Source organism: Oncorhynchus nerka, linkage group LG24 (assembly GCF_034236695.1).
Source record: "Oncorhynchus nerka isolate Pitt River linkage group LG24, Oner_Uvic_2.0, whole genome shotgun sequence".
Lineage (NCBI taxonomy): Eukaryota > Metazoa > Chordata > Actinopteri > Salmoniformes > Salmonidae > Oncorhynchus > Oncorhynchus nerka.
In genome coordinates, this window is record NC_088419.1 from 15888421 (window position 1) to 15916239 (window position 27819).

Below are 27819 nucleotides of genomic sequence, written 5' to 3' on the forward strand. Positions count from 1 at the left end.
TCTATACTAATGTGTCTCTACCTCTATACTAATGTCTCTACCTCTATACTAATGCCTCTACCTCTATACTAATGCCTCTACCTCTATACTAATGTCTCTACCTCTATACTAATGCCTCTACCTCTATACTAATGTGTCTCTACCTCTATACTAATGTCTCTACCTCTATACTAATGTCTCTACCTCTATACTAATGCCTCTACCTCTATACTAATGTCTCTACCTCTATACTAATGTCTCTACCTCTATACTAATGTCTCTACCTCTATACTAATGTCTCTACCTCTATACTAATGTCTCTACCTCTATACTAATGTCTCTACCTCTATACTAATGCCTCTACCTCTATACTAATGCATCTACCTCTATACTAATGTCTCTACCTCTATACTAATGTCTCTACCTCTATACTAATGTGTCTCTACCTCTATACTAATGTGTCTCTACCTCTATACTAATGTGTCTCTACCTCTATACTAATGTCTCTACCTCTATACTAATGTCTCTACCTCTATACTAATGTCTCTACCTCTATACTAATGTCTCTACCTCTATACTAATGCCTCTGCCTCTATACTAATGCCTCTACCTCTATACTAATGCCTCTACCTCTATACTAATGTCTCTACCTCTATACTAATGTCTCTACCTCTATACTAATGCCTCTACCTCTATACTAATGTCTCTACCTCTATACTAATGCCTCTACCTCTATACTAATGCCTCTACCTCTATACTAATGCCTCTACCTCTATACTAATGCCTCTACCTCTATACTAATGCCTCTACCTCTATACTAATGTCTCTACCTCTATACTAATGTGTCTCTACCTCTATACTAATGTGTCTCTACCTCTATACTAATGTGTCTCTACCTCTATACTAATGTGTCTCTACCTCTATACTAATGTGTCTCTACCTCTAAACTAATGTCTCTACCTCTATACTAATGTCTCTACCTCTATACTATCAAATCAAATCAAATCAAATGTATTTATATAGCCCTTCGTACATCAGCTGATATCTCAAAGTGCTGTACAGAAACCCAGCCTAAAACCCCAAACAGCAAACAATGCAGGTGTAAAAGCACGTAATGCCTCTACCTCTATACTAATGCCTCTACCTCTATACTAATGCCTCTACCTCTATACTAATGTCTCTACCTCTATACTAATGTCTCTACCTCTATACTAATGTCTCTACCTCTATACTAATGCCTCTACCTCTATACTAATGTGTCTCTACCTCTATACTAATGTCTCTACCTCTATACTAATATCTCTACCTCTATACTAATGTGTCTCTACCTCTATACTAATGCCTCTACCTCTATACTAATGCCTCTACCTCTATACTAATGCCTCTACCTCTATACTAATATCTCTACCTCTATACTAATGTGTCTCTACCTCTATACTAATGCCTCTACCTCTATACTAATATCTCTACCTCTATACTAATGTCTCTACCTCTATACTAATGTCTCTACCTCTATACTAATGTCTCTACCTCTATACTAATGCCTCTACCTCTATACTAATGCCTCTACCTCTATACTAATGCCTCTACCTCTATACTAATGCCTCTACCTCTATACTAATGCCTCTACCTCTATACTAATGTCTCTACCTCTATACTAATGCCTCTACCTCTATACTAATGTGTCTCTACCTCTATACTAATGTCTCTACCTCTATACTAATGTCTCTACCTCTATACTAATGCCTCTACCTCTATACTAATGTCTCTACCTCTATACTAATGTCTCTACCTCTATACTAATGTCTCTACCTCTATACTAATGTCTCTACCTCTATACTAATGTCTCTACCTCTATACTAATGTCTCTACCTCTATACTAATGTCTCTACCTCTATACTAATGCCTCTACCTCTATACTAATGCATCTACCTCTATACTAATGCATCTACCTCTATACTAATGTCTCTACCTCTATACTAATGTGTCTCTACCTCTATACTAATGTGTCTCTACCTCTATACTAATGTGTCTCTACCTCTATACTAATGTGTCTCTACCTCTATACTAATGTGTCTCTACCTCTATACTAATGTGTCTCTACCTCTATACTAATGTCTCTACCTCTATACTAATACCTCTATACTAATGCCTCTACCTCTATACTAATGCCTCTACCTCTATACTAATGTCTCTACCTCTATACTAATGTCTCTACCTCTATACTAATGCCTCTACCTCTATACTAATGTCTCTACCTCTATACTAATGTCTCTACCTCTATACTAATGCCTCTACCTCTATACTAATGCCTCTACCTCTATACTAATGCCTCTACCTCTATACTAATGCCTCTACCTCTATACTAATGCCTCTACCTCTATACTAATGTGTCTCTACCTCTATACTAATGTGTCTCTACCTCTATACTAATGTGTCTCTACCTCTATACTAATGTGTCTCTACCTCTATACTAATGTGTCTCTACCTCTATACTAATGTGTCTCTACTTCTATACTAATGTGTCTCTACCTCTATACTAATGTCTCTACCTCTATACTAATGCCTCTACCTCTATACTAATGCATCTACCTCTATACTAATGTCTCTACCTCTATACTAATGTCTCTACCTCTATACTAATGTGTCTCTACCTCTATACTAATGTGTCTCTACCTCTATACTAATGTGTCTCTACCTCTATACTAATGCCTCTACCTCTATACTAATGTCTCTACCTCTATACTAATGCCTCTACCTCTATACTAATGCCTCTACCTCTATACTAATGCATCTACCTCTATACTAATGTCTCTACCTCTATACTAATGTCTCTACCTCTATACTAATGTCTCTACCTCTATACTAATGTCTCTACCTCTATACTAATGTCTCTACCTCTATACTAATGTGTCTCTACCTCTATACTAATGTCTCTACCTCTATACTATCAAATCAAATCAAATCAAATGTATTTATATAGCCCTTCGTACATCAGCTGATATCTCAAAGTGCTGTACAGAAACCCAGCCTAAAACCCCAAACAGCAAACAATGCAGGTGTAAAAGCACGTAATGCCTCTACCTCTATACTAATGCCTCTACCTCTATACTAATGCCTCTACCTCTATACTAATGCCTCTACCTCTATACTAATGCCTCTACCTCTATACTAATGCCTCTATACTAATGTGTCTACACTAATGCCTCTACCTCTACACTAATGCCTCTACACTAATGCCTCTACCTCTATACTAATGCCTCTACCTCTATACTAATGCCTCTACCTCTATACTAATGTCTCTACCTCTATACGAATGTCTCTACCTCTCTCTATACTAATGTGTCTCTACTTCTTTTTCCCTTTCTGTTTTCCACACACTCTCTCATTCTCCATTTTATTTTCTCTCTGTCAGGACATATCCAGGGTCTGGAAGAGGAGGTGAAGCAGGTGAAGGGTTCTCTCTCTGGAACACAGACCGAGAAGAGGCAGCTTCAGCAGAGACTCACTGACATGGAGAAGGTAAGAGGCCTGGGTGGTGTTCATTAGACACCAAATGGAAGAAAATGGACTTTTTTTTATTTTTTATGTGCCATGATGAACACAACCCTCCACCCCACTGGTAAGACTTAATGTAGATGGCACACGGGCTCCATGGGAATTTCCCAAGCCCAAATCGACCTCTAGCCCCTCCCCCTTTCTTGTGGAGATCTGAGAGGATTGGATAGGTGTGAGCAACGTGATAAAAATGTCCCTGTCAGAGAGGGAGAAATATCTTCTATTTCTTTAATCATCTCAAGTCCTCTCAGGTCTCTCTTTGTTCTGTGGATGTACACTGATTACAGCCACAAATAAACAAACACACAGCTGACCTTTGACCTTTGGTTGGGCCCATTAGGAGAAAAGCAACCAGGAGATTGACCTGACGTTCAAGCTCAAGTCGTTGCAACAGAGTTTTGACATAGAGGAGGCCGAGCACAAGGCCACCAAGACACGCCTTGCTGACAAGAACCAGGTCTATAAGTCCATTGAGGAGGCCAAGTCTGAGGCCCTGAAAGGTGAGAGGGAGGAAGAAAAAGGAGAGGTGATTGTGGGAAATGGGATGCCTAGTCAGTTGTACAAAAGAATACCTTCAACTGAAATGTGTCTTCAGCATTTAACCCAACCCCTCTGAATCAGAGAGGTGCGAGGGGCTGCCTTAATCGACATCCGTGTCTTTCGGCGCCCGGGGAACAGTGGGTTAACTGCCTTGCTCAGGGGCAGAACGACAGATTTTTACCTTGTCAGCTCGGGGATTCGATCCAGCAACCTGGGGTGGATAGAAATGGAGCATATTAGAGAAAAATGTATGTGGGGAAAAAAGAGGTCAAGAAACTACTGAGTCAATAATGACCGTTTGGATAAAGGTGTTGGCTAATGAAATCAAAATCAAATTTATTTATATAGCCCTTCGTACATCAGCTGATATCTCAAAGTGCTGTACAGAAACCCAGCCTAAAACCCCAAACAGCAAGCAATGCAGGTGTAGAAGCACGGTGGCTAGGAAAAACTCCCTAGAAAGGCCAAAACCTAGGAAGAAACCTAGAGAGGAACCAGGCTATGTGGGGTGGCCAGTCCTCTTCTGGCTGTGTCAGGTGGAGATTATAACAGAACATGGCCAAGATGTTCAAATGTTCATAAATGACCAGCATGGTCGAATATGGTGTGTTTCTGTGTATGTGTGTGTCTGTACATGCCCTGTGTGTGTGTGTCTGTACATGCCCTGTGTGTGTGTGTCTGTACATGCCCTGTGTGTGTGTGTCTGTACATGCCCTGTGTGTGTGTGTCTGTACATGCCCTGTGTGTGTGTGTCTGTACATGCCCTGTGTGTGTGTGTCTGTACATGCCCTGTGTGTGTGTGTCTGTACATGCCCTGTGTGTGTGTGTCTGTACATGCCCTGTCTGTGTGTGTCTGTACATGCCCTGTCTGTGTGTGTCTGTACATGCCCTGTGTGTGTGTGTCTGTACATGCCCTGTGTGTGTGTGTCTGTACATGCCCTGTGTGTGTGTGTCTGTACATGCCCTGTGTGTGTGTGTCTGTACATGCCCTGTGTGTGTGTGTCTGTACATGCCCTGTGTGTGTGTGTCTGTACATGCCCTGTGTGTGTGTGTCTGTACATGCCCTGTGTGTGTGTGTCTGTACATGCCCTGTCTGTGTGTGTCTGTACATGCCCTGTGTGTGTGTGTCTGTACATGCCCTGTGTGTGTGTGTGTCTGTACATGCCCTGTGTGTGTGTGTCTGTACATGCCCTGTGTGTGTGTGTGTCTGTACATGCCCTGTGTGTGTGTGTCTGTACATGCCCTGTGTGTGTGTGTCTGTACATGCCCTGTGTGTGTGTGTCTGTACATGCCCTGTGTGTGTGTGTCTGTACATGCCCTGTGTGTGTGTGTCTGTACATGCCCTGTGTGTGTGTGTGTCTGTACATGCCCTGTGTGTGTGTGTCTGTACATGCCCTGTGTGTGTGTGTCTGTACATGCCCTGTGTGTGTGTGTCTGTACATGCCCTGTGTGTGTGTGTCTGTACATGCCCTGTGTGTGTGTGTCTGTACATGCCCTGTGTGTGTGTGTCTGTACATGCCCTGTGTGTGTGTGTCTGTACATGCCCTGTGTGTGTGTGTCTGTACATGCCCTGTCTGTGTGTGTCTGTACATGCCCTGTCTGTGTGTGTCTGTACATGCCCTGTCTGTGTGTGTCTGTACATGCCCTGTGTGTGTGTGTCTGTACATGCCCTGTGTGTGTGTGTCTGTACATGCCCTGTGTTTGTGTGTCTGTACATGCCCTGTGTGTGTGTGTCTGTACATGCCCTGTGTGTGTGTGTCTGTACATGCCCTGTGTGTGTGTGTCTGTACATGCCCTGTGTGTGTGTGTCTGTACATGCCCTGTGTGTGTGTGTCTGTACATGCCCTGTGTGTGTGTGTCTGTACATGCCCTGTGTGTGTGTGTCTGTACATGCCCTGTGTGTGTGTGTCTGTACATGCCCTGTGTGTGTGTGTCTGTACATGCCCTGTGTGTGTGTGTCTGTACATGCCCTGTCTGTGTGTGTCTGTACATGCCCTGTGTGTGTGTGTCTGTACATGCCCTGTGTGTGTGTGTGTCTGTACATGCCCTGTGTGTGTGTGTGTCTGTACATGCCCTGTGTGTGTGTGTGTCTGTACATGCCCTGTGTGTGTGTGTCTGTACATGCCCTGTGTGTGTGTGTCTGTACATGCCCTGTGTGTGTGTGTCTGTACATGCCCTGTGTGTGTGTCTGTACATGCCCTGTGTGTGTGTGTGTCTGTACATGCCCTGTGTGTGTGTGTCTGTACATGCCCTGTGTGTGTGTGTCTGTACATGCCCTGTGTGTGTGTGTCTGTACATGCCCTGTGTGTGTGTGTGTCTGTACATGCCCTGTGTGTGTGTGTCTGTACATGCCCTGTCTGTGTGTGTCTGTACATGCCCTGTGTGTGTGTGTGTCTGTACATGCCCTGTGTGTGTGTGTGTCTGTACATGCCCTGTGTGTGTGTGTGTCTGTACATGCCCTGTGTGTGTGTGTCTGTACATGCCCTGTGTGTGTGTGTGTCTGTACATGCCCTGTGTGTGTGTGTCTGTACATGCCCTGTGTGTGTGTGTCTGTACATGCCCTGTGTGTGTGTGTCTGTACATGCCCTGTGTGTGTGTGTCTGTACATGCCCTGTGTGTGTGTGTCTGTACATGCCCTGTGTGTGTGTGTGTCTGTACATGCCCTGTGTGTGTGTGTCTGTACATGCCCTGTGTGTGTGTGTCTGTACATGCCCTGTGTGTGTGTGTCTGTACATGCCCTGTCTGTGTGTGTCTGTACATGCCCTGTCTGTGTGTGTCTGTACATGCCCTGTGTGTGTGTGTCTGTACATGCCCTGTGTGTGTGTGTCTGTACATGCCCTGTGTGTGTGTGTCTGTACATGCCCTGTGTGTGTGTGTCTGTACATGCCCTGTGTGTGTGTGTCTGTACATGCCCTGTGTGTGTGTGTCTGTACATGCCCTGTGTGTGTGTGTCTGTACATGCCCTGTGTGTGTGTGTCTGTACATGCCCTGTGTGTGTGTGTCTGTACATGCCCTGTGTGTGTGTGTCTGTACATTCCCTGTGTGTGTGTGTCTGTACATGCCCTGTGTGTGTGTGTCTGTACATGCCCTGTGTGTGTGTGTCTGTACATGCCCTGTGTGTGTGTGTCTGTACATGCCCTGTGTGTGTGTGTCTGTACATGCCCTGTGTGTGTGTGTCTGTACATGCCCTGTGTGTGTGTGTCTGTACATGCCCTAATGGACCACATTATACAATGGTCTATTATTGTAATAGTTATGGTAGCATTGTCTCCTTGTGTTTGTCAGGGATGGAGCGGACGCTGCAGGAGGAGCGGAGCTCCAAGCTGCAGTTGGAGTCCAGACTGCTGCAGCTTGAGAAGGAACACTCCATGCTGGACTGTGACTACAAGCAGGCCCAGCACAAAGTGGATGAGCTGAACACGCACAAGGACAAACTCGCCGAGGAGGTGTGTGTTTCTGTGTGTGTGTGTCTGTACATGCCCTGCGTGTGTGTGTCTGTACATGCCCTGTGTGTGTGTGTCTGTACATGCCCTGTCTGTGTGTGTCTGTACATGCCCTGTCTGTGTGTGTCTGTACATGCGCTGTCTGTGTGTGTCTGTACATGCCCTGTCTGTGTGTGTCTGTACATGCCCTGTCTGTGTGTGTCTGTACATGCCCTGTCTGTGTGTGTCTGTACATGCCCTGTCTGTGTGTGTCTGTACATGCCCTGTGTGTGTGTGTGTGTCTGTACATGCCCTGTGTGTGTGTGTGTGTGTGTGTCTGTACATGCCCTGTGTGTGTGTGTGTGTGTCTGTACATGCCCTGTGTGTGTGTGTCTTTACATGCCCTGTCTGTGTGTGTCTGTACATGCCCTGTGTGTGTGTGTCTGTACATGCCCTGTGTGTGTGTGTACATACCTTGTGTTTGTGTGTGTGTAAGGAGTTGAGTGTGTAAAGATTTGTGTTTCGTGAAGACTTCTCTCTGTTTCATCAGCTGCAAACATAAAGGGAAAACCAACAGTGTTTTAATAGGGTTTTGGACCACTATGAGCCAGAACATCTTCAATGCACCTTGGCATAGATTCTACAAGTGTCTAGAACTCTATTGGAGGAATGTTCCATTCTTCCACAAGAAATTCCACCATTTGGTGTTTTGTTGTTGCTGACGGAAAACGCTGTCTGTCGCCACTCCAGATTCCCCCATAAGTTATTTTTTTTCCACCTTTATTTAACATGCTGTCCGGTCCTCTGGCAGTCTCTATGGGGGTGCCACAGGGTTCAATTCTCGGGCCGACTCTTTTCTCTGTATATATCAATGATGTTGCTCTTGCTGCGGGCGATTCCCTGATCCACCTCTACGCAGACGACACCATTCTATATACTTTCGGCCCGTCATTGGACACTGTGCTATCTAACCTCCAAACGAGCTTCAATGCCATACAGCACTCCTTCAGTGGCCTCCAACTGCTCTTAAACGCGAGTAAAACCAAATGCATGCTTTTCAACCGATCGCTGCCTGCACCCGCATGCCCGACTAGCATCCCCACCCTGGATGGTTCCGACCTTGAATATGTGGACATCTATAAGTACCTAGGTGTCTGGCTAGACTGCAAACTCTCCTTCCAGACTCACATCAAACATCTCCAATCGAAAATCAAATCAAGAGTCGGCTTTCTATTCCGCAACAAAGCCTCCTTCACTCACGCCGCCAAGCTTACCCTAGTAAAACTGACTATCCTACCGATCCTCGATTTCGGCGATGTCATCTACAAAATGGCTTCCAACACTCTACTCAGCAAACTGGATGCAGTCTATCATAGTGCCATCCGTTTTGTCACCAAAGCACCTTATACCACCCACCACTGCGACTTGTATGCTCTAGTCGGCTGGCCCTCGCTACATATTCGTCGCCAGACCCACTGGCTCCAGGTCATCTACAAGTCCATGCTAGGTAAAGCTCCGCCTTATCTCAGTTCACTGGTCACGATGGCAACACCCATCCGTAGCACACGCTCCAGCAGGTGTATCTCACTGATCATCCCTAAAGCCAACACCTCATTTGGCCGCCTTTCGTTCCAGTACTCTGCTGCCTGTGACTGGAACGAACTGCAAAATCGCTGAAGTTGGAGACTTTTATCTCCCTCACCAACTTCAAACATCTGCTATCTGAGCAGCTAACCGATCGCTGCAGCTGTACATAGTCTATTGGTAAATAGCCCACCCATTTTCACCTACCTCATCCCCATACTGTTTTTATACTGTTTTTTTATTTATTTATTTACTTTTCTGCTCTTTTGCACACCAATATCTCTACCTGTACATGACCATCTGATCATTTATCACCCCAGTGTTAATCTGCAAAATTGTATTATTCGCCTACCTCCTCATGCCTTTTGCACACATTGTATATAGACTGCCCATTTTTTTTTTCTACTGTGTTATTGACTTGTTAATTGCTTACTCCATGTGTAACTCTGTGTTGTCTGTTCACACTGCTATGCTTTATCTTGGCCAGGTCGCAGTTGCAAATGAGAACTTGTTCTCAACTAGCCTACCTGGTTAAATAAAGGTGAAATAAAAAAAATAAAAAACCAGGTACGCAAGTTGAGAACAAGTTCTCATTTACAATTGCGACCTGGCCAAGATAAAGCAAAGCAGTTCGACACATACAATAACACAGAGTTACACATGGAGTAAAACAAACATACAGTCAATAATACAGTAGAAACAAGTCTATATACGATGTGAGCAAATGAGGTGAGATAAGGGAGGTAAAGGCAAAAAAAAGGCCATGGTGGCAAAGTAAATACAATATAGCAAGTAAAACACTGGAATGGTAGATTTGCAGTGGAAGAATGTGCAAAGTAGAAATACAAATAATGGGGTGCAAAGGAGCAAAATAAATACAGTAGGGAAAGAGGTAGTTGTTTGGGCTAAATTATAGGTGGGCTATGTGTTCTATTGGGTTGAGATCATGGCATATGGTTTACATCGTTTTCGTGCTCATCAAAGCATTCCGTGACCACTCGTGCCCTGTGGATGGGGGCATTGTCATCCTATGGGGACATAGCCATAGCAACCAAAATAATGGCCTGCCCAGCATTTTTATACATGACCCTAAGCATGATGGGATGTTAATTGCTTAATGAACTCGGGAACCTCACCTGTGTGGAAGCACCGGCTTTCAGTATACTTTGTATCCCTCATTTACTTATTTTGGCAGTTAGCTTGGTGCTGTTTTTACCCTGACTAACCTCGCCATCTTGCTCTCTTTCGCTCTCTCTCCCTCTTTATTTTTCTCTCTCACCTCCCCTTCCCTCCTTCTACCTCTAGGTGAAGAACCTGAGCCTGGGCATGGAGCAGGAGGAGCAGAAGCGCAGGCTGAGCCAGAACGACCTGAAGGCCCAGACCCAGCAGGTGACCGCCCTGCGCTCCTCAGAGAAGCAGCTGAAGCAGGAGCTCAACCACCTGCTAGACATGAAGCAGAGCCTGGAGAAACAGAACCATGAGCTACGCAGGTAGAGGGATACACACACACACACACACGGGCAGCTGGCTTGGACATAAGTGTGTGAGAGAAAAGGATGTGATGACCAATGGATGTTAGATATCATGTCTGTCTTTCCCATGCCCTAAGTCGTGGGAGTTGTGTATGTCAGTTGTTTCAGATTGACATGTGATTTGACATGGTAGTGATTGACAGTGATTTTGCCCAATCACAGGGAGAGACAGGAGGCTGAAGGACAGCTGAAGGAGTTTAAGGACCAGCTGGAGGCAGAGCAGTATTTCACGGTACTGTTGATTTCCAATGTGTGGAAAGACTGGGTTGCAAAATTCGGGCAATTTTCCCAAAATTCCCAGGTTTTCCAGAAGTCCTGGTTGGTATACTCCTGGGTATTTTGGGAAAGTTAATTTTGCACCCCTAAGAAAGACTATTATCTCTTTTCTGTCTATTCATTCTGCTTACCAGTGTCGTGTTTTGTCCCAAATGGCACGCTATCCCCTATGTAGTGCACTATTTTTTTATTTCACCTTTATTTAACCAGGTAGGCTAGTTGAGTTTTCATTTGCAACTGCGACCTGGCCAAGATAAAGCGTAGCAATTCGACACATACAACAACACAGAGTTACACATGGAATAAACAAAACATACAGTAGAACAAAAGAAAACAAAAAGTCTATATACAGTGAGTGCAAATGAGGTAAGTTAAGGAAATAAATAGGCCATGGTGGCGAAGTAATTACAATATAGCAATTAAACACTGGAATGGTAGATCGGCAGAAGGTGAATGTGTAGGTAGAGATACTGGGGTGCAAACGAGCAAAATAAATAAATACCAGTATGGGGATGAGGTAGGTAGATAGATGGGCTGTTTACAGATGGGCTATGTACAGCTGCAGTGATCTGTAAGCTGCTCTGACAGCTGGTGCTTAAAGCTAGTGAGGGAGATGTGAGTCTCCAGCTTCAGAGATTTTTGCAATTCGTTCCAGTCGTGGGCAGCAGAGAACTGGAAGGAAAGACAAACAAAGGAGGAATTGGCTTTGGGGGTGACCAGTGAGATATACCTGCTGGAGCGCGTGCTACGAGTGGGTGCTGCTATGGTGATCAGTTAGCTGAGATAAGGCGGGGCTTTACCTAGCAGAGACTTGAAGATAACCTGTAGCCAGTGGGTTTGGCGACGAGTATGAAGCGAGGGCCAACCAACGAGAGCGTACATGTCGCAATGGTGGGTAGTGTAGTGTATGGGGCTTTGGTGACAAAACGGATGGCACTGTGATAGACTGCATCCAGCTTGTTGAGTAGAGTGTTGGAGGCTATTTTATAGATGACATCACCGAAGTCGAGGATCGGTAGGATGGTCAGTTTTACGAGGGTATGTTTGGCAGCATGAGTGAAGGATGCTTTGTTGCGATATATAGGAAGCCGATTCTAGATTTAATTTTGGATTGGAGATGCTTAATGTGAGTCTGGAAGGAGAGTTTACAGTCTAACCAGACACCTAGGTATTTGTAGTTGTCCACGTATTCTAAGTCAGAGCCGTCCAGAGTAGTGATGCTGGACGGGCGAGCAGGTGCGGGCAGTGATCGATTGAATAGCATGCATTTAGTTTTACTTGCGTTTAAGAACAGTTGGAGGCCACGGAAGGAGAGTTGTATGGCATTGAAGCTCAGATCCCAGATCCCTATGGACCCTGGTCAAAAAGTAGTGCACTACATATGGAATATGGTGCCATTTGGGACATCCCATAGTTGTTGTGTGTTGACCGTTTCCTCTGTACCAGACCCTGTACAAGACCCAGAACCGGGAGCTGAAGGAGGAGTGTGATGAGAGGAACAAGCTGTATAAAGACATTCAGCAGAGACTCGAGGAGTACCAGGAAGAAAGGTACTGGAACATTAGGATCCAACCAGAAACTGATCCTTGACACTAAGGTTGTAACATTCTGGTAACTTTTCCCCAAATTCCCATGTTTTCCAGAAATCTTACAGTAATCTTACAACTGGAAACTTTGGGGAAAGTTAACGGAATTTTGTAACCCTACCTGACACTATTTGTTCACAATACTGAGCCAAGCCAAACTGAGCCGAGCTGTACTGCACTGGCCTGGTTACGTATCTACTGTAGGTGCTGGACTGGACCATTTTGAAAGGAAAATGTAATCTTGACCCTCTGAGCACCTCTAACAAACTGTTGAAGATTAGAGTCATGAGCACACACTTAGTCTCTCTAGGACTGTAGTCTGTCCCTGAAAGATGATCTGTAGCCTAATGTCAACATTCATTCCACCCTTATCACTCAGTCAATTGCGAGATGATAGCCTGACAGTACTGCAGGTAATATGATCAGCGTGTTACCTAACCTCCAGTCTACAGGTGACGTGCCATCAATCACCATATCACCAACACAATAAGCTTTGAGCATCTGACAAAATGACGCAAGATTTTAGTTCTGAGTTAACCGAGATTAACACGCACTGTAAAGTCACACAGACAGACTTTTAATGTGTAGACTCCTGTAGCAGCAAGCTCGTAGGACTGTGGGTAAGTGTTTCATAGAAATGGCTATAGAGCTCATTGATTGGCCTGAACATAACGTTTACTGACTTTGAGAGATTAATGTAGGCCTTGGTCGTGTGAATGCCCTGACAAACATGACGCTAATGTCGTATTGTAGTCTAAAAAAATCCCACAAACACAGATTTTTCCTGGTATTACGGGATTTCCTTTCCGGGCTTCCAGTGACTGCTTTGACATACAGTACTGGACTAGATTAGGTTTCATTAACTTTATTTTCCCATACAGTAGTGTGAGAATTTCCCCACATTCCTAATTTCCAGGGGTCTCTGGCGGCCATAACAGTACTGGGCACAGATTTGGTCTCATTAACATTTCCCAGGTTATAGTGTCCAATTCCCCAATGTTCCCACATTCCCTCATATTCCGGATCGTCTTTCCCTCAGGGATTCCCTGGCGGCCCAGCTGGAGGTGAGCCTGACCAAGGCGGACTCGGAGCAGCTGGCGCGCTCCATCGCCGAAGAGCAGTACTCTGACCTAGAGAAGGAGAAGATCATGAAGGAACTGGAGGTGAAGGATATGACGGCCAGACACAGGCAGGAGCTAGGAGACAAGGAGGCTACCATCGGCTCGGTGAGAGGGAGAGAGGGAAGGAGTGGGAGAGAGGGAGGGAGAGGAGAAATGATGGCAGGAGCTAGTAGACAACAGGGAGGGAGGGGATAGAGAGACAGGGGGAGGAAGAGAGATTGACAGAGAGGGAGTGAGGAAGAGAGACTGACAGAGAGTGGAAGGAAGAGAGACTGACAGAGAGTGGAAGGAAGAGAGACTGACGTGGGAGAGTGAGAGGGGAAGGAAGAGAGACTGACACAGAGGAGGGGGGGCTGACAGGGAGGAAGAGAGAGTGAAACTGAGACCTGAAATCAATCAATCAGTTAAGAATATTGTCAAAGAAGCTAGGTTTCACTGGCTAGGTTTCTGAAGCTAGGTTTCACTAGCTAGGTTTCTGAAGCTAGTTTTCTGAAGCTAACTTTCACTAGCTAGGTTTCTGAAGCTAACTTTCACTAGCTAGGTTTCTGAAGCTAACTTTCACTAGCTAGGTTTCTGAAGCTAACTTTCACTAGCTAGGTTTCTGAAGCTAACTTTCACTAGCTAGGTTTCACTAGCTAGGTTTCACTGGCTAGGTTTCACTGGCTAGGTTTCACTAGCTAGGTTTCACTAGCTAGGTTTCACTAGCTAGGTTTCTGAAGCTAGGTTTCACTAGCTAGGTTTCTGAAGCTAGGTTTCACTAGCTAGGTTTCACTAGCTAGGTTTCTGAAGCTAGGTTTCACTAGTTAGGTTTCTGAAGCTAGCTTTCACTAGCTAGGTTTCTGAAGCTAGCTTTCACTAGCTAGGTTTCTGAAGCTAGCTTTCACTAGCTAGGTTTCTGAAGCTAGCTTTCACTAGCTAGGTTTCTGAAGCTAGCTTTCACTAGCTAGGGGTTTCCGAAGCTAGGTTTCACTAGCTAGGGGTTTCCGAAGCTAGGTTTCACTAGCTAGATTTCTGAAACTAGGCTTCCATCCAAAAGCCAACTGTTTTTCATGCAAATATTCTAAAATCCGCATAAAAATGTTCATTTTCCTTCCAGAGATGTTTCCATCAAAGTGACTTGTTATCGATAAAAGGCTGTGCTTGATTATGTAGTGCACATAAAAATAACTTCCATGTACCAAATAGAATTTAAATCTGTTTCCATCGCATTTTCAATTCTACTGATGGTTTTGTCACAAAAGATTTTGTGTTATATAGCGAATGTGCCCGCTCTGGTCTTGGCACATGCAGCTCACAGATACAGTGCTGGTATAGCCTACATAATGAGACTATTATAGACAGTACAGCAAGATGTTGATGAATCGATACAGGAGACAAGTTGAAACACTGGACAAGGTGGATCAGGTATAGTTAAGGCAGTTTATTTTATAGTGTAGAGATATCTGGCATAGCGTGCACGGACTCTCGTTCGTCCAGTCCATAGGGAACCTTCAGACAAGAGCCCTGAATACATTGTGTGCAGTCATTTTATTCATGGGTATGACGTAGGTAGATTCTGGTAGATCTGGCCTCTGGTAGGTTGCTGGTAGTTGATTGGCCGTTCCCTCCAGACTGGTGTCGACGTCCCATTGGCAGTTTGGAAGAGTTCTTTGTCTTTGGAGTCCATCCCCAGGAGAGGGAATGAGTGTGTGTATGTGTGTGCGTTCCTGTCTTGGCAAGTTTGTGTGTCCTCGCAATGCGTGTGTGTATGTGTGTGCGTTCTTGTCTCGGCAAGTCAAGGCTGTGTGTCCTCCTCGCAATGTGTGGGTGTATGTCTTATCTGTGTGTCCTCGGCAGTTAGTGTGTGTATGTGTGTGTGCTGTGTGTGTGGGTGTGAGAGCTATCCTGTATGGGACCTAACATGTTTTACTGTGAAAATACGTTGTCTCAGTTATAGCAATGTAATAGCAGTAAGCTGGTCATTTGCATAAGAAATAGCACTTCCTTACAAAGATTATTTTTATTTGTCAAACAGCAGCCAAGCATCGATCATCATGTCACCAGAATCAGACCCTCAATATTTATTGGAAAGGAGCATCAAGCTTATCTCCTTGCACTTTCACGACCCTGTGAAGTTCATCATAACTTGCTTCATCTGTAGCCTAATAAACTGCATGGTTTCCTGACGAGTCATAGTGGGAGGACCAGACACCACGTCATCGCGTTAGTTCACTTTGATATGTTGTTACATCAAAATTTGAACATAAAGGCTTTTCCACCGCCAATTCTCGCATTACTCATTTTACAGACACAAAAAGATCCCAATTTGTCTTGCGTATTTAGATTTTGCTGACATTTGGAAAGTTTACTGGAAAATGTGCTTTTTCCATCAGGCTTGTTGTGACTTTTTTATTTTTTATGTACTGTACTCGCATGAAAAGACCACACACACACACAGTACTTGGAGTGTCTGTAACGCCGTTCTGTCCTCTGCTGTCTCCTACAGCTGGAGGAGTCCAACCGCACCCTGACAGTGGACGTGGCCAACCTGGCCAATGAGAAGGAGGAGCTCAATAACCAACTGAAGGAGATGCAGCAACGTGAGTCACCCCTCTCATTGTCTAGACCCCTTGTGCTCTGAGCCCCGGTTCACAGTGGCCAGAATGTAACAGAGATGTTATGAGAATGTTTAGTATTGGTTTGGTCCACAGAGCTGCAGAAGGCGAGAGAGGAGGAGAGACAGATGAACTGTGTGAAGATGTCCTTTGAGAAGCAGCTGCAGACGGAGAGAACACTCAAGATTCAGGTGAGACTGGGCAGATGAGACTGGGCAGATGAGACTGGACAGATGTGTGTCACGTGTGAACTAGCTGGCTAGTGAGCGCTAGCAGCTATCTTGCGGTGACATCACCTGCCCTGAGACCTGTAGTAGCGTCACCCTAACCCTACTAAGACGATGTCTGTGTCTGAAGTCTATTTTGTCTACTACTTACTAAAACGACATCTTTACATTTTAGTCATTTAGCAGACGATCTTATCCAGAGTGCGTTACAGTAGTAAGTTAAATACTGTGTACTAATAGTACTACATACTATTTAGAATGAGGTACAAAACAAATATCAACATACTAGGCTCATCCATACTGAGAATGCACAATTACATTGGCGGGAATCAATAGTTCATTTGGGTACAGCTCGTCATATCTGATTATCAGCTGTTCTTCCTCAATAGTGTGCAGTGAATTCTACTAGATGGAAATGAGTATATGACATCCTGGCATTTAAAGCATCGTCTTTCCCAAAATGTCACTTTCTATAAAATTGTATATTTTCACATACCCCAAATGCTTACTATTTAGACAGCAAGTATAGGTATTTGAACACTGCCCATGTTATTGGTAGGGTAATGGTTAGCATAAAACGCTAGCACCTGGAATACAAATTATGGTTTTGTTCATGTCCTGGGTTCAGCAGGACAGCGACAGAACTCCAATGTTACATAGTATGCATCTATTTGTTGATTTAATATATAGGGTTAGATGCCTAGTCCTGGACTAAAAGGCATACTCAATAGAGAATCTCCATTACATGTGTGTTTTGTTCCAGGACTAGGCTGAGAAACCAGAGAAACCTGGCCATAACGTGTTTTTCATTGAGAATATATATTGCAGTGTGCTGTCCATTACCATAATATATTGTGGACTGTATATGTACACACCCACCAGGCGATCAACAAGCTGGCCGAGATTATGAACCGCAGGGAGACGTTGCGAACGGGTCACAACCGCGACGACACGCTGGACGTGCGCAGGAAGGAGAAGGAGAACAGGAAGCTGCAGCTGGAGCTGAGGTCAGAGAAGGAGAAACTCAACTCTACCATCATCAAGTACCAGAAAGAGATCAACGACATGCAGGCGGTCAGTCTAAAACACAACCTTATACTAACCATCACACAACCACTTTAATATGCAGTCAGTCAGTACAACCAAACCACATCCTTATACTAACCATCACACAACCACTTCAACAGGCAGTCAGTCAGTAGAACCAAACCACATCCTTATACTAACCATCACACAACCACTTCAACAGGCAGTCAGTCAGTACAACCAAACCACATCCTTATACTAACCATCACACAACCACTTTAACAGGCAGTCAGTCAGTACAACCAAACCACAACCTTATACTAACCATCACACAACCACTTTAATAGGCAGTCAGTCAGTACAACCAAACCACAGCCTTATACTAGCCATCACACAACCACAACCGTATACTAACCAAAGCACAACCTTATACTAACCATCACACATCCTCTTTAACAGGCAGTCAGTCAGTCCAACCTAGTGCTGAGCGATTTAACCAACGTTTCGTAATTTGACCAATGTTTTTTTGTTTGTTTTGTGAGTCCAACGCAGCATTTGTCGAAAGAGAATTCAAGTCAAGAACTTTATGGGGGACGCTGAGCTGAAGGAAATTGTAGTTTTCACTAAGCCAAATATTCAATCTACGTGGCAATTAACTACAATGAACATAATCTGCCTATTTTTTCCGTCTCGGACAAGAGACAAATGTCCAAAATAAATCCAATGGGTGAACTTTGAACTTAAGCTTGTCGCCTGCCTTCCCGCCTTTGGTACAACGACTCCCATTGTTAAGGTGGAAACATGAGCATCTAGTCATTATATACAGATTCAATTCAATTCAATTCAAGGGCTTTATTGGCATGGGAAACATGTGTTAACATTGCCAAAGCAAGTGAGGTAGATAATATATATAAAGTGAATATATAAAGTGAAATAAACAATAAAAATGAACAGTAAACATTACACATACAGAAGTTTCAAAACAATAAAGACATTACAAATGTCATATTATATATATAAATATATATATACAGTGTTTTAACAATGTACAAATGGATAAAGGACACAATATAAAATAAATAAGCATAAATATGGGTTGTATTTACAATGGTGTTTGTTCTTCACTGGTTGCCCTTTTCTCGTGGCAACCGGTCACAAATCTTGCTGCTGTGATGGCACAGATCTCTGGACGGATACACTTTTACGCCTGCAACATTAGGTTAGATGCATACGAATGAGGGAGGAATGTACACAACACAACAACGAGAAGGACAGAGACCGTTTGTGAAAGTATGTCTTATCTACTTTGGAAAAACTAGTCAAATGATTTTGTCAGACAGCTCTGCAGCATGCTTAGGCAGGCAATCGAAATAGGATGACTGAAGGCAGTACATTATGGGGAACACAGAGAACTGGCTGGCTGACTGCTACTGTCTGAGCAGCGATGAGATGATGACTGAGGAATGAAAAAGAATCAAGTTGTTAATATAGTAATATACACAACTGAACTGTTTTATTATTTCATAGTCATTTCCTATTTTTCTACTGATGTCTACTCAATGTGGACCTGATGGAATATTTTCAATGTTTTGAAAATTGAATGTTCACTATTTGTGGCTTTGGAATTTCCATTACAAAGCTCTAAAATCATTGTCATGTCATTTATTTTAAATGCATTTAATGTTAAAAAAATTAATATTGAAATCGAAAACCGTGATACTTTTTTAATAACGGAAACTACCTCAAAAAGCACTTATCGCTCAGCACTAGTCCGACCAAAACACAATCACAATGTTAAACTCAGCATCACACAACCACTTGCTGCTGTGAACATTTCACTGTGAGCATCTCACATGTTGTTGTTGTTGTTATTATTACTAGGTTGGGGAATGAGGCCAGTTGGCTGTAATGACCTCCCACAATTACATCCATATGAAGACACCAGTAAATCCAACCTAACTGACATTCTTTCTGCTAAATTCAAAAGTGTGTGTGTGTGTATTTCCACCTCCAGGTGATATCAGACGAGAGCCAGGTGCACATTGAGCTGCAGATGGCCTTGGACAGTAAGGACAGTGACATCGAGCAGCTGCGCTGTCAGCTGACCTCTCTGAGCATCACCTCCATGGACTCCACTAGTTTCAGCAGTGGTAACGACCTGGACATGGACGACAGCGGTTACCCAGGTAACAACACTTTCAAGACCCCTCACTTTAGCACCCGAGTCAAAACGCCGAGCACCCGAGTCAAAACGCCGAGCACCCGAGTCAAAACGCAGAGCACGTAGTAATTTAACACTAATTGTTAGTCAATCCTCCTCCATCTCTGTGCTGTCTCTTTCCACAGTATTTCTTCTCCTCTATCCTCCCCTATCTCTCTGTCTCAGCACAATGTCCCTCACACGTTTATTTCCCCATCACTATGGCCTTTCCCACCCCTTGTTTCACTATTCCTAAACCTCTGCTTTAAGATACACCTGTTATTCCTTATTCCTGCCTGTTTTCCGTTCATCCTTTTTCTCTATCTCTCTCTCTGTTGTGGCTGCGTAGTGCACATCACTCACTCCCAGACCTCTGAGTCCATGTCCTTCCACTACCAGCGCACGCAGAAATCTGTCAGCGTTGCCACCCGGCCCTCCTTCAGAGTATCTCACCCTCTCTTTGAGGATGAGGAGGAGGAGGAGGAGTATGAAGGAAATGATGGGTGGTTAGAACATGGCCGCCAACCTTTGGCCCTCACCTATGAGCAGCCACCCCCAGAGCCTGACCGCAGTGGTGCAGGTGAACCCGCATGCTGGTTCAAAGTTCAAACACAATGCAGCTAGTTGCCAAAAATACGCACCTTCTCTCTCCCGCCTCGGCTGTCTGTCTAACACTACTGACAGTGGCTTTACTCAGCTGTGTGTCTAACACTACTGACAGTGGCTTTACTCAGCTGTCTGTCTAACACTACTGACAGTGGCTTTACTCAGCTGTGTGTCTAACACTACTGACAGTGGCTTTACAGTGCTACTAATACTGCCTGGTGTTTTGCAGCTGTGTGCGGAAAGTCTCAGCCTAACATTTTGTGGCCCCTGTTAACCTTGAGTTGACTCAAACTATAGTATGAGGACTGTCCAGACATTGTTTGTCTTTTGGAATGGATCCAGTGTAGGGTTCCTGAGCTGTATCTGAAATGGCCCCCTATTCCTTATATAATGCACTTCTTTGACCCATAATGAGTGCACGACAGCAGCCCTGCTTTGTTTCAAGCACAATTAGTAGATGATACCAAAATACAATTGCAAGGAAGTCATGTAAAAAATGTTTATAGAGATAAATGAATTGGCTAAAGGGCATAATATGATGCACGCAACATGTTTGTTTTGACAACAGGGGTTTAACTTGTTGAGACAAAGTGTGCCGTGTGGATTGGCTCCTAACCTCCGCTACTTCTCTGCAGTATGGAATATACTGGAATAGGGTATTGCTCTTATTTGCTCATGTAATTCCCTTTTCCCTTATGCAAAACAGATACCAGGCTGGAGGGCTGGCTGTCACTTCCTGCCAAGAATACCAAGAGGTTTGGATGGGATAGAAAGGTATGCTGCTCCCTCTGGCTCCGCCTATCCTTCTGCTAATACAGTCCTGGGTACTAATAGTATTTGAAATGCTTTATCTGCGATCGATTGAGCTATCCTGGCTCAATGGAAACAAGTGGAATAGTCCCAAAAGTGTAAACGATGTCCATTTAACACTCCGGGCAGGCTCAATCAAACACTAAAGTATTCAAAAGAAAACAAACACTATTTGAACCCATGTCTACAGACGTTGATATTTCCCCAGCATTTGAGATGATAAAGTGTGACTGTTCTCTCTCTCTCTCTCTCTCTGACAGTATGTGGTAGTGAGCAGTAAGAAGATTCTGTTCTACAACAGTGAGATGGACCGAGAGCAGTCCAACCCCTTCATGATCCTAGACATCAAGTAAGTGAAGACATCCACATTCTTATGTGGCTCTGTCTGCTCCCAAATGGCACCCTATTCCCTATATATTGAACTACTTTCAACTAGGGCCCATAGTGCACTGGTTTTAACTAGAGACCTATGTAGCTAATAGGGTGCTATTTGAGACGAAGCCTCTGTTTTCGTCCCATGAATTCCTATGGCCTCTGCTGATAGAGACCAACTGCTTGTATTGAGATGCCTATCATAACCTTGTTCATAACCTTGTTCTTTCCTCCTTGCAGTAAGCTGTTCCACATCCGACCGGTCACTCAGACAGACGTGTACCGCGCTGACGTCAAAGAAATCCCCCGGATATTCCAGGTAACATAACTCAGACACAAAGTTGAGCCAAGCTGTCCTGGACTAGTTTTACATTCCTCTGTTTTGAGCAGTAGAAAAACTGTTAATGGTGAATTTCACTTCTCTCATCCCTCTCTTTTCTGTCTTCCCTTTCTTCCCCCTCACAGATTCTGTACGCCAACGAGGGCGAGAGCAAGCGGGAGCAAGAGTTTGTGGCGGAGCCCCTAACGCTGACAGGCGAGCGCTCGTCCTTCGTCAGGCACAAGGGTCACGAGTTCATCCCCACGTTCTACCACCTGCCGTCGAGCTGCGAGGCATGCACGCGACCCCTGTGGAACGTGTTCAAGCCGCCGCCCGCGCTGGAGTGCCGCCGCTGCCACACCAAGTGCCACAAGGACCACCTAGACCGGAAGGAGGAGGTCATCGCCCCCTGCAGGGGTCAGTAGAGGGCAAAGGTCACATCTTGTTGGGCCGTGGTTCAAATACTCCACTAGTATTGTTAACCAATGTACAGCACAGTTCATAATGGTTTTTCTACCTGTTTTAGAGTGTATTGACTAACCTTAACCCTCGTCTCTCCTCAGTAAACTATGACATGTCCACGGCCAAAGACCTGCTCCTATTGGCCGGCTCTCAGACAGAGCAGAAGAGATGGGTCAGCCAGCTAATCAAACGCATCCCCCGGAAACACCCCACCCCTAGCCCCGCCCCCACTGCAGCCTCCGCTGCCCAAGCCCCGAGCCACCCTCTCGCTCCTCCCCAGAAACCTCCCCACAAGCCTCCCCCCGCAACACCCCACAACGCTCCCCCCCCCGCAACTCCCCTAGCCTTTCCTACCGCGGAGCCATCAAGGTCCAGCCCAGCCGCCAGAAGACTCAGCTCGAAGGGAAGCCCAGGTGAGACTATGGGTGGGGTTTGACTAGGAACTGGAAATCTTTCAAATGTTGTGTAGTGTAGGAGTGTACTTGTCAGACTATTCATTCTAGGAACTTTCCACAGTAATCACATAATGGTTTATGTTACTTGTCTTTTAAACCAGAGTCATCTTGCTTAGCTTAATTGCCAGTTTATGAGCTAATAAGTAACTTATCTTATAAACAAATCTGCAATCATGGCATAATGTTCTTGCTGTTGCTTGAGTCTTTTATGGACAATACTTATTCCAAACTGTCACAACTCTGTGCCGGTTTCCCAGACAAAGATTATGCCTAGTCCTGGACTTACACACTTTCAACACTATACCTTCACAAATAACCAAAGCCAAGTCGGTGTCATCAGTGTGAGGTCCATCATTCACCTTAGCAATGAATACGAAGGGTGTAGAAAGCCTCAGAATGCTGGAAAACTCATTTACTCACATGCTCAGCTAGCTCCTAACTCACTCTCTTCCACTGGCCACTTCCCTTTAGTGCTGGCCCCATGCTCAGAATCATCCTCCACTGACACTTGACTCCTCACCTTTGAACCCCCCCATCATACTAGTGCTAATCACTCTGCTAGACTGTAAGTAGCAGACCCCAGTCAGTATTGTGTGTGACTGTCAGTCTGCTGCACTGCCTGCCATGTCATCTCTACTAACCACTCCCTCTCTCAGCCGCTCATCCATGTCATCTCTACTAACCACTCCCTCTCTCAGCCGCTCATCCATGTCATCTCTACTAACCACTCCCTCTCTCAGCCGCTCATCCATGTCATCTCTACTAACCACTCCCTCTCTCAGCCGCTCATTCATGTCATCTCTACTAACCACTCCCTCTCTCAGCCGCTCATTCATGTCATCTCTACTAACCACTCCCTCTCTCAGCCGCTCATTCATGTCATCTCTACTAACCACTCCCTCTCTCAGCCGCTCATCCATGTCATCTCTACTAACCACTCCCTCTCTCAGCCGCTCATTCATGTCATCTCTACTAACCACTCCCTCTCTCAGCCGCTCATTCATGTCATCTCTACTAACCACTCCCTCTCTCAGCCGCTCATCCATGTCATCTCTACTAACCACTCCCTCTCTCAGCCGCTCATTCATGTCATCTCTACTAACCACTCCCTCTCTCAGCCGCTCCTCCACCCTCTGCCTCATGTCATGCATTTCAAGTTACTGTACAGGGCTGACCCCATGTCCCAATTCTCTACCGTTCTCTATCTAGGAGTGAACTGGATTGGTGTATATATGGGCTGAACTAGGGAGTTTGCACCATATTTCTTACACCAGTCTTTTTCAATCCATGAAAGTGTACAGTTAGGGCAGAAGGGTAGAGAATCAGGAACTGCTCACTGTAGTGTCTGACTAAAACATGGACTGCAGGCCATGGACTGACACCAGGGGGACTCCCTCTACCGTTTCAGATTGCTTGTTGATTTTGAAAGCCTGAAGGACTGGAGTTGGTCGTTGGAGGATGTCAATGATGATGATGATGATGATGATGATGATGATATGTTCGGCTTCTGAGGAAGTGAGGGGTAACTTCAGCAGTGGCTGCTGGGAAATTGAGTTTTTGTTGAGGCCTGATGCATGTGTGGCTCCATTGGTAAGAGCATGGCACCTCAGTCGTAGGTTCAATTCTGAGAGGGATAACAGACTAAAAATGTATGCACTCACTGTACTGTAGGTCGCTTTGGATACAAGTGTCTACTAAATAGCACACCGGTATTATCACTATTATGCATGTTTTGTGTGATTTCAATAGGGGCATTAAACAGAATTGATTGCCAGTAATGGTTGGGTTGTGTAGAGCTTTCTGATGGGAGTCACCGAGTTGGACATTCACTACAATATGATGATAATATCTGCTGAAGAACCCACCACAGTCAGTGTTCTGCTGAAGAACCCACCACAGTCAGTGTTCTGCTGAAGAACCCACCACAGTCAGTGTTAATGTGCGTTTGAGTTGTCAGAGAAGTTCTCAACAAATCTTTGTTTCGTTGCATGCTGTGTGCTGCTAGTTTGTGGTGGTGATGGCTGGTGTTTTATTAGCTGTGTGGTGTGTGTGTGGTGTTTTATTAGCTGTGTGGTGTGTGTGTGGTGTTTTATTAGCTGTGTGGTGTGTGTGTGGTGTTTTATTAGCTGTGTGGTGTGTGTGTGGTGTTTTATTAGCTGTGTGGTGTGTGTGTGGTGTTTTATTAGCTGTGTGGTGTGTGTGTGGTGTTTTATTAGCTGTGTGGTGTGTGTGTGGTGTTTTGTTAGCTGTTTGTTGTCTGTATGGGTTTTTGCACGCACTCTTCGTGTGCGTAATCCGACTTCATCTAGCAAAATGCCATATGAATTAATTTATTTTCTCTCTTCACAGTTTACCTCTATGATACAAAGATGTGCTGAATCCTCTCACATCATGTGGACTGGAGCCTGAACACAGTGGAACCTATACATCTACTTTGCCTTTTCAGAGACAAAGGCAGTGTCTCAAATGGGGCCCTATTCCCTATATAGTGCACAACTTTTGACCAGGGTCCATATGGTTCTGGTCAGAAGTAGTTGCACTATATAGGGAGTAAGGTGCCATTTTGGATTCAACCAAAGACTGCAAAACGCCAGATATTTTAGGGAAAGAGGGTCAGGTTAACGTTGCATTCATGTAAGGACTGCAGTCGGACTTGCATATGTCTCAGTAAACCAAATGGTTTCACCTTCTGCCTTCTACAGTATAGCCTGGTCCTAGATCCGTTTGTGCCGTCTTGCCAACTCCGTTGCTGTGCTGTTGTCATGCCAATGGCAAGACGGCACAAACCGATCTGGCACCAGGCTTCATACACTATGCATGTCATGGCAAATTCCATGATTTCATGGATCGAGAAATGAAATACTTTGCAGGTCGCTCTAAAACTGCCTTATTTTATAAATGTCATGATGAAATACATACAGACCTAGCCATAGATTTGCCTGTGTCTTTACATGCCTGGGTGATCCTCATAAGCTATATAATTAGATGGGTCTGTATTAGGTGTGTGTATGTGTGTATATATAGGAATACGTGTTCTGTCAGTGTATTATTGCCACAAAGATACAGTACCAGTCAACAGTTTGGACACCTACTAATTCAAGGGTTTTAATTTATTTGTACTATTTTCTACATTGTAGAATAATAGTGAAGACATCAAAACTATCAAATAAAACATGGAATCATGTAGTAACCAAAAAAGTGTCCAAAAAAATCTAAATATATTTTATATTTAAGACTCTTTAAAGTAGCCACTTTTTGCCTTGATGACAGCTTTGCACACTCTTGGGCATTCTCTCAACCAGTTTCACCTGGAATGCTTTTCCAACAGTCTTGAAGGAGTTCCCACATGCTGAGCATTTTTACGGTCCAACTCATCCCAAACCATCTCAATTGGGTTGAGGTCAGGTGATTGTGGAACCCAGGTCATCTGACGCAGCACTCCATCACTCTCCTTCTTGGTCAAATAGAACTTACACAACCTGGAGGTGTAAGAATGATAATGTAAAAATGATAATCCCACTAAGTGCAAACCGGATGGGATGGCGTATCACTGCAGAATGCTGTGGTAGCCATGCTGGTTAAGTGTGCCTTGAATTCTAAATAAGTCACTGACAGTGTCACCAGTAAAGCACCATCACACAACCTCCTCCAAGCTTCATGGTGGGAACCACACATGCGGAGATCGCAAAATTTGGACTTATCAGACCAAAGGACCGATTTCCACCGGTTAATGTCCATTGCTCGTGTTTCTTGGCCCAAGCAAGTTTATTTTTCTTATTGGTGTCCTTTAGTAGTGGTTTCTTTGCAACAATTCAACCATGAAGGCCTGCTTCATGTAGTCTCCTCTGAACAGTTGATGTTGAGATGTCTGTTACTTGAACTCTGAAGCATTTTTTGGGGCTGCAATATCTGAGGCTGGTAACTCTAAAGAACTTATCCTCTGCAGCAGAGGTAACTCTGGGTCTTCCTTTCCTGTGGCGGTCCTCATGAGAGCCAGTTTCATCATTGCGCTTGATGGTTTTTGCGACTGCACTTGAAGATTCTTTCAAAGTTCTTGAAATGTTCTGCATTGACTGACCTTCATGTCTTAAAGTAATGATGGACTGCTGTTTCTCTTTGCTTATTTGAGCTGTTCTTGCCATAATATAGACTTGGTCTTTCACTAAATAGGGCTATCTTTTGTATACCTTGTCACAGCACAACTGATTGGCTCAGAAGGAAAGAAATTCCACAAATTAACTTTTAACAAGGCACATCTGTTAATTGAAATGCATTCCAGGTGACTACGTCATGAAGCTGGTTGAGAGACTGCCAAGTGTGCAAAGCTGTCATCAAGGCAAAGGGTGGCTACTTTGAAGAATCTCAAATATAAAATATATTTTCATTTGTTTAACACTTTCTTGGTTACTACATGATTCCATGTGTCATTTCATAGTTTTGATGTCTTCACTATTATTCTACAATGTATGAAAAAAGTTTTAATAAATTAAAACCCTTGAATTAGTAGGTGTGTCCAAACTTTTGACTGGTACCGTATGTGATAGTTTTATTTTTACGAAAACTAAATATTTCACTGCACATATTTTTCCCTGTAATGTTACAAGATAGGCTATGTATAAAAAATATAATTTAAAGTGTGAAATCTGAGTTTAGTCTACAATTGATACTTAGATGAGTGTATTACTTCATTCAAATCATGTTACATTATCAGAGTAAAGTGTTTGTAGCCTAGTCCCAGCTCTGTTTGTGCTGTCTTGTCAACAACACCAACCAAAGGGGCAAAACGGCACAAATGGATCTGGAAACAAGCTAAAGTGTTTGTCTTTATGACCGAATAAGGTGAACCATGAAGTACAATATGGGAATATTCTTCCACAGTCGCCCCAATGGACGCTGATCCTGGGTCAGTTTTGTATTTACCCCACTAATAGTTACGGTTAGGATTGGGGGAGGGGAAGCTATTCCTAGATCTGTACCTAGAGAAGACTTCACCCCCGGAGTTTCTCGTCATCAGTTTTCAGGCTTCAGTAAACAATGCTGACCATCAGACAGAACTGGAACAATATATTCAATTTATGTTCTATATCACTGCCCGTCTACTACATGGCTTGTTGGAAAAAAATCAGAATAAATACTGTACTCGATAAGAC

The 27819-nt window shown here is 44.2% G+C and overlaps 1 protein-coding gene across 1 annotated transcript in view; it reads left to right on the forward strand.

Annotated features, from left to right (window-relative positions):
- The window catches only part of LOC115107549 (rho-associated protein kinase 2-like), a 71767-nt gene extending 43951 nt beyond the window's left edge, over positions 1–27816 (forward strand). Inside the window, 20 exon segments of the mRNA XM_065008650.1 lie at positions 3395–3501; positions 3878–4037; positions 7363–7523; positions 10389–10573; positions 10778–10847; positions 12338–12441; positions 13517–13703; positions 16084–16177; positions 16289–16383; positions 17302–17493; positions 19460–19631; positions 19995–20225; positions 20958–21025; positions 21322–21410; positions 21674–21752; positions 21899–22169; positions 22316–22462; positions 22465–22627; positions 24078–24184; positions 25019–27816. Coding sequence (XP_064864722.1) covers positions 3395–3501; positions 3878–4037; positions 7363–7523; positions 10389–10573; positions 10778–10847; positions 12338–12441; positions 13517–13703; positions 16084–16177; positions 16289–16383; positions 17302–17493; positions 19460–19631; positions 19995–20225; positions 20958–21025; positions 21322–21410; positions 21674–21752; positions 21899–22169; positions 22316–22462; positions 22465–22627; positions 24078–24180 — 2678 coding nt within the window. The 3' untranslated portion in view covers positions 24181–24184; positions 25019–27816.
- Positions 27817–27819: the final 3 nt, after the last annotated feature.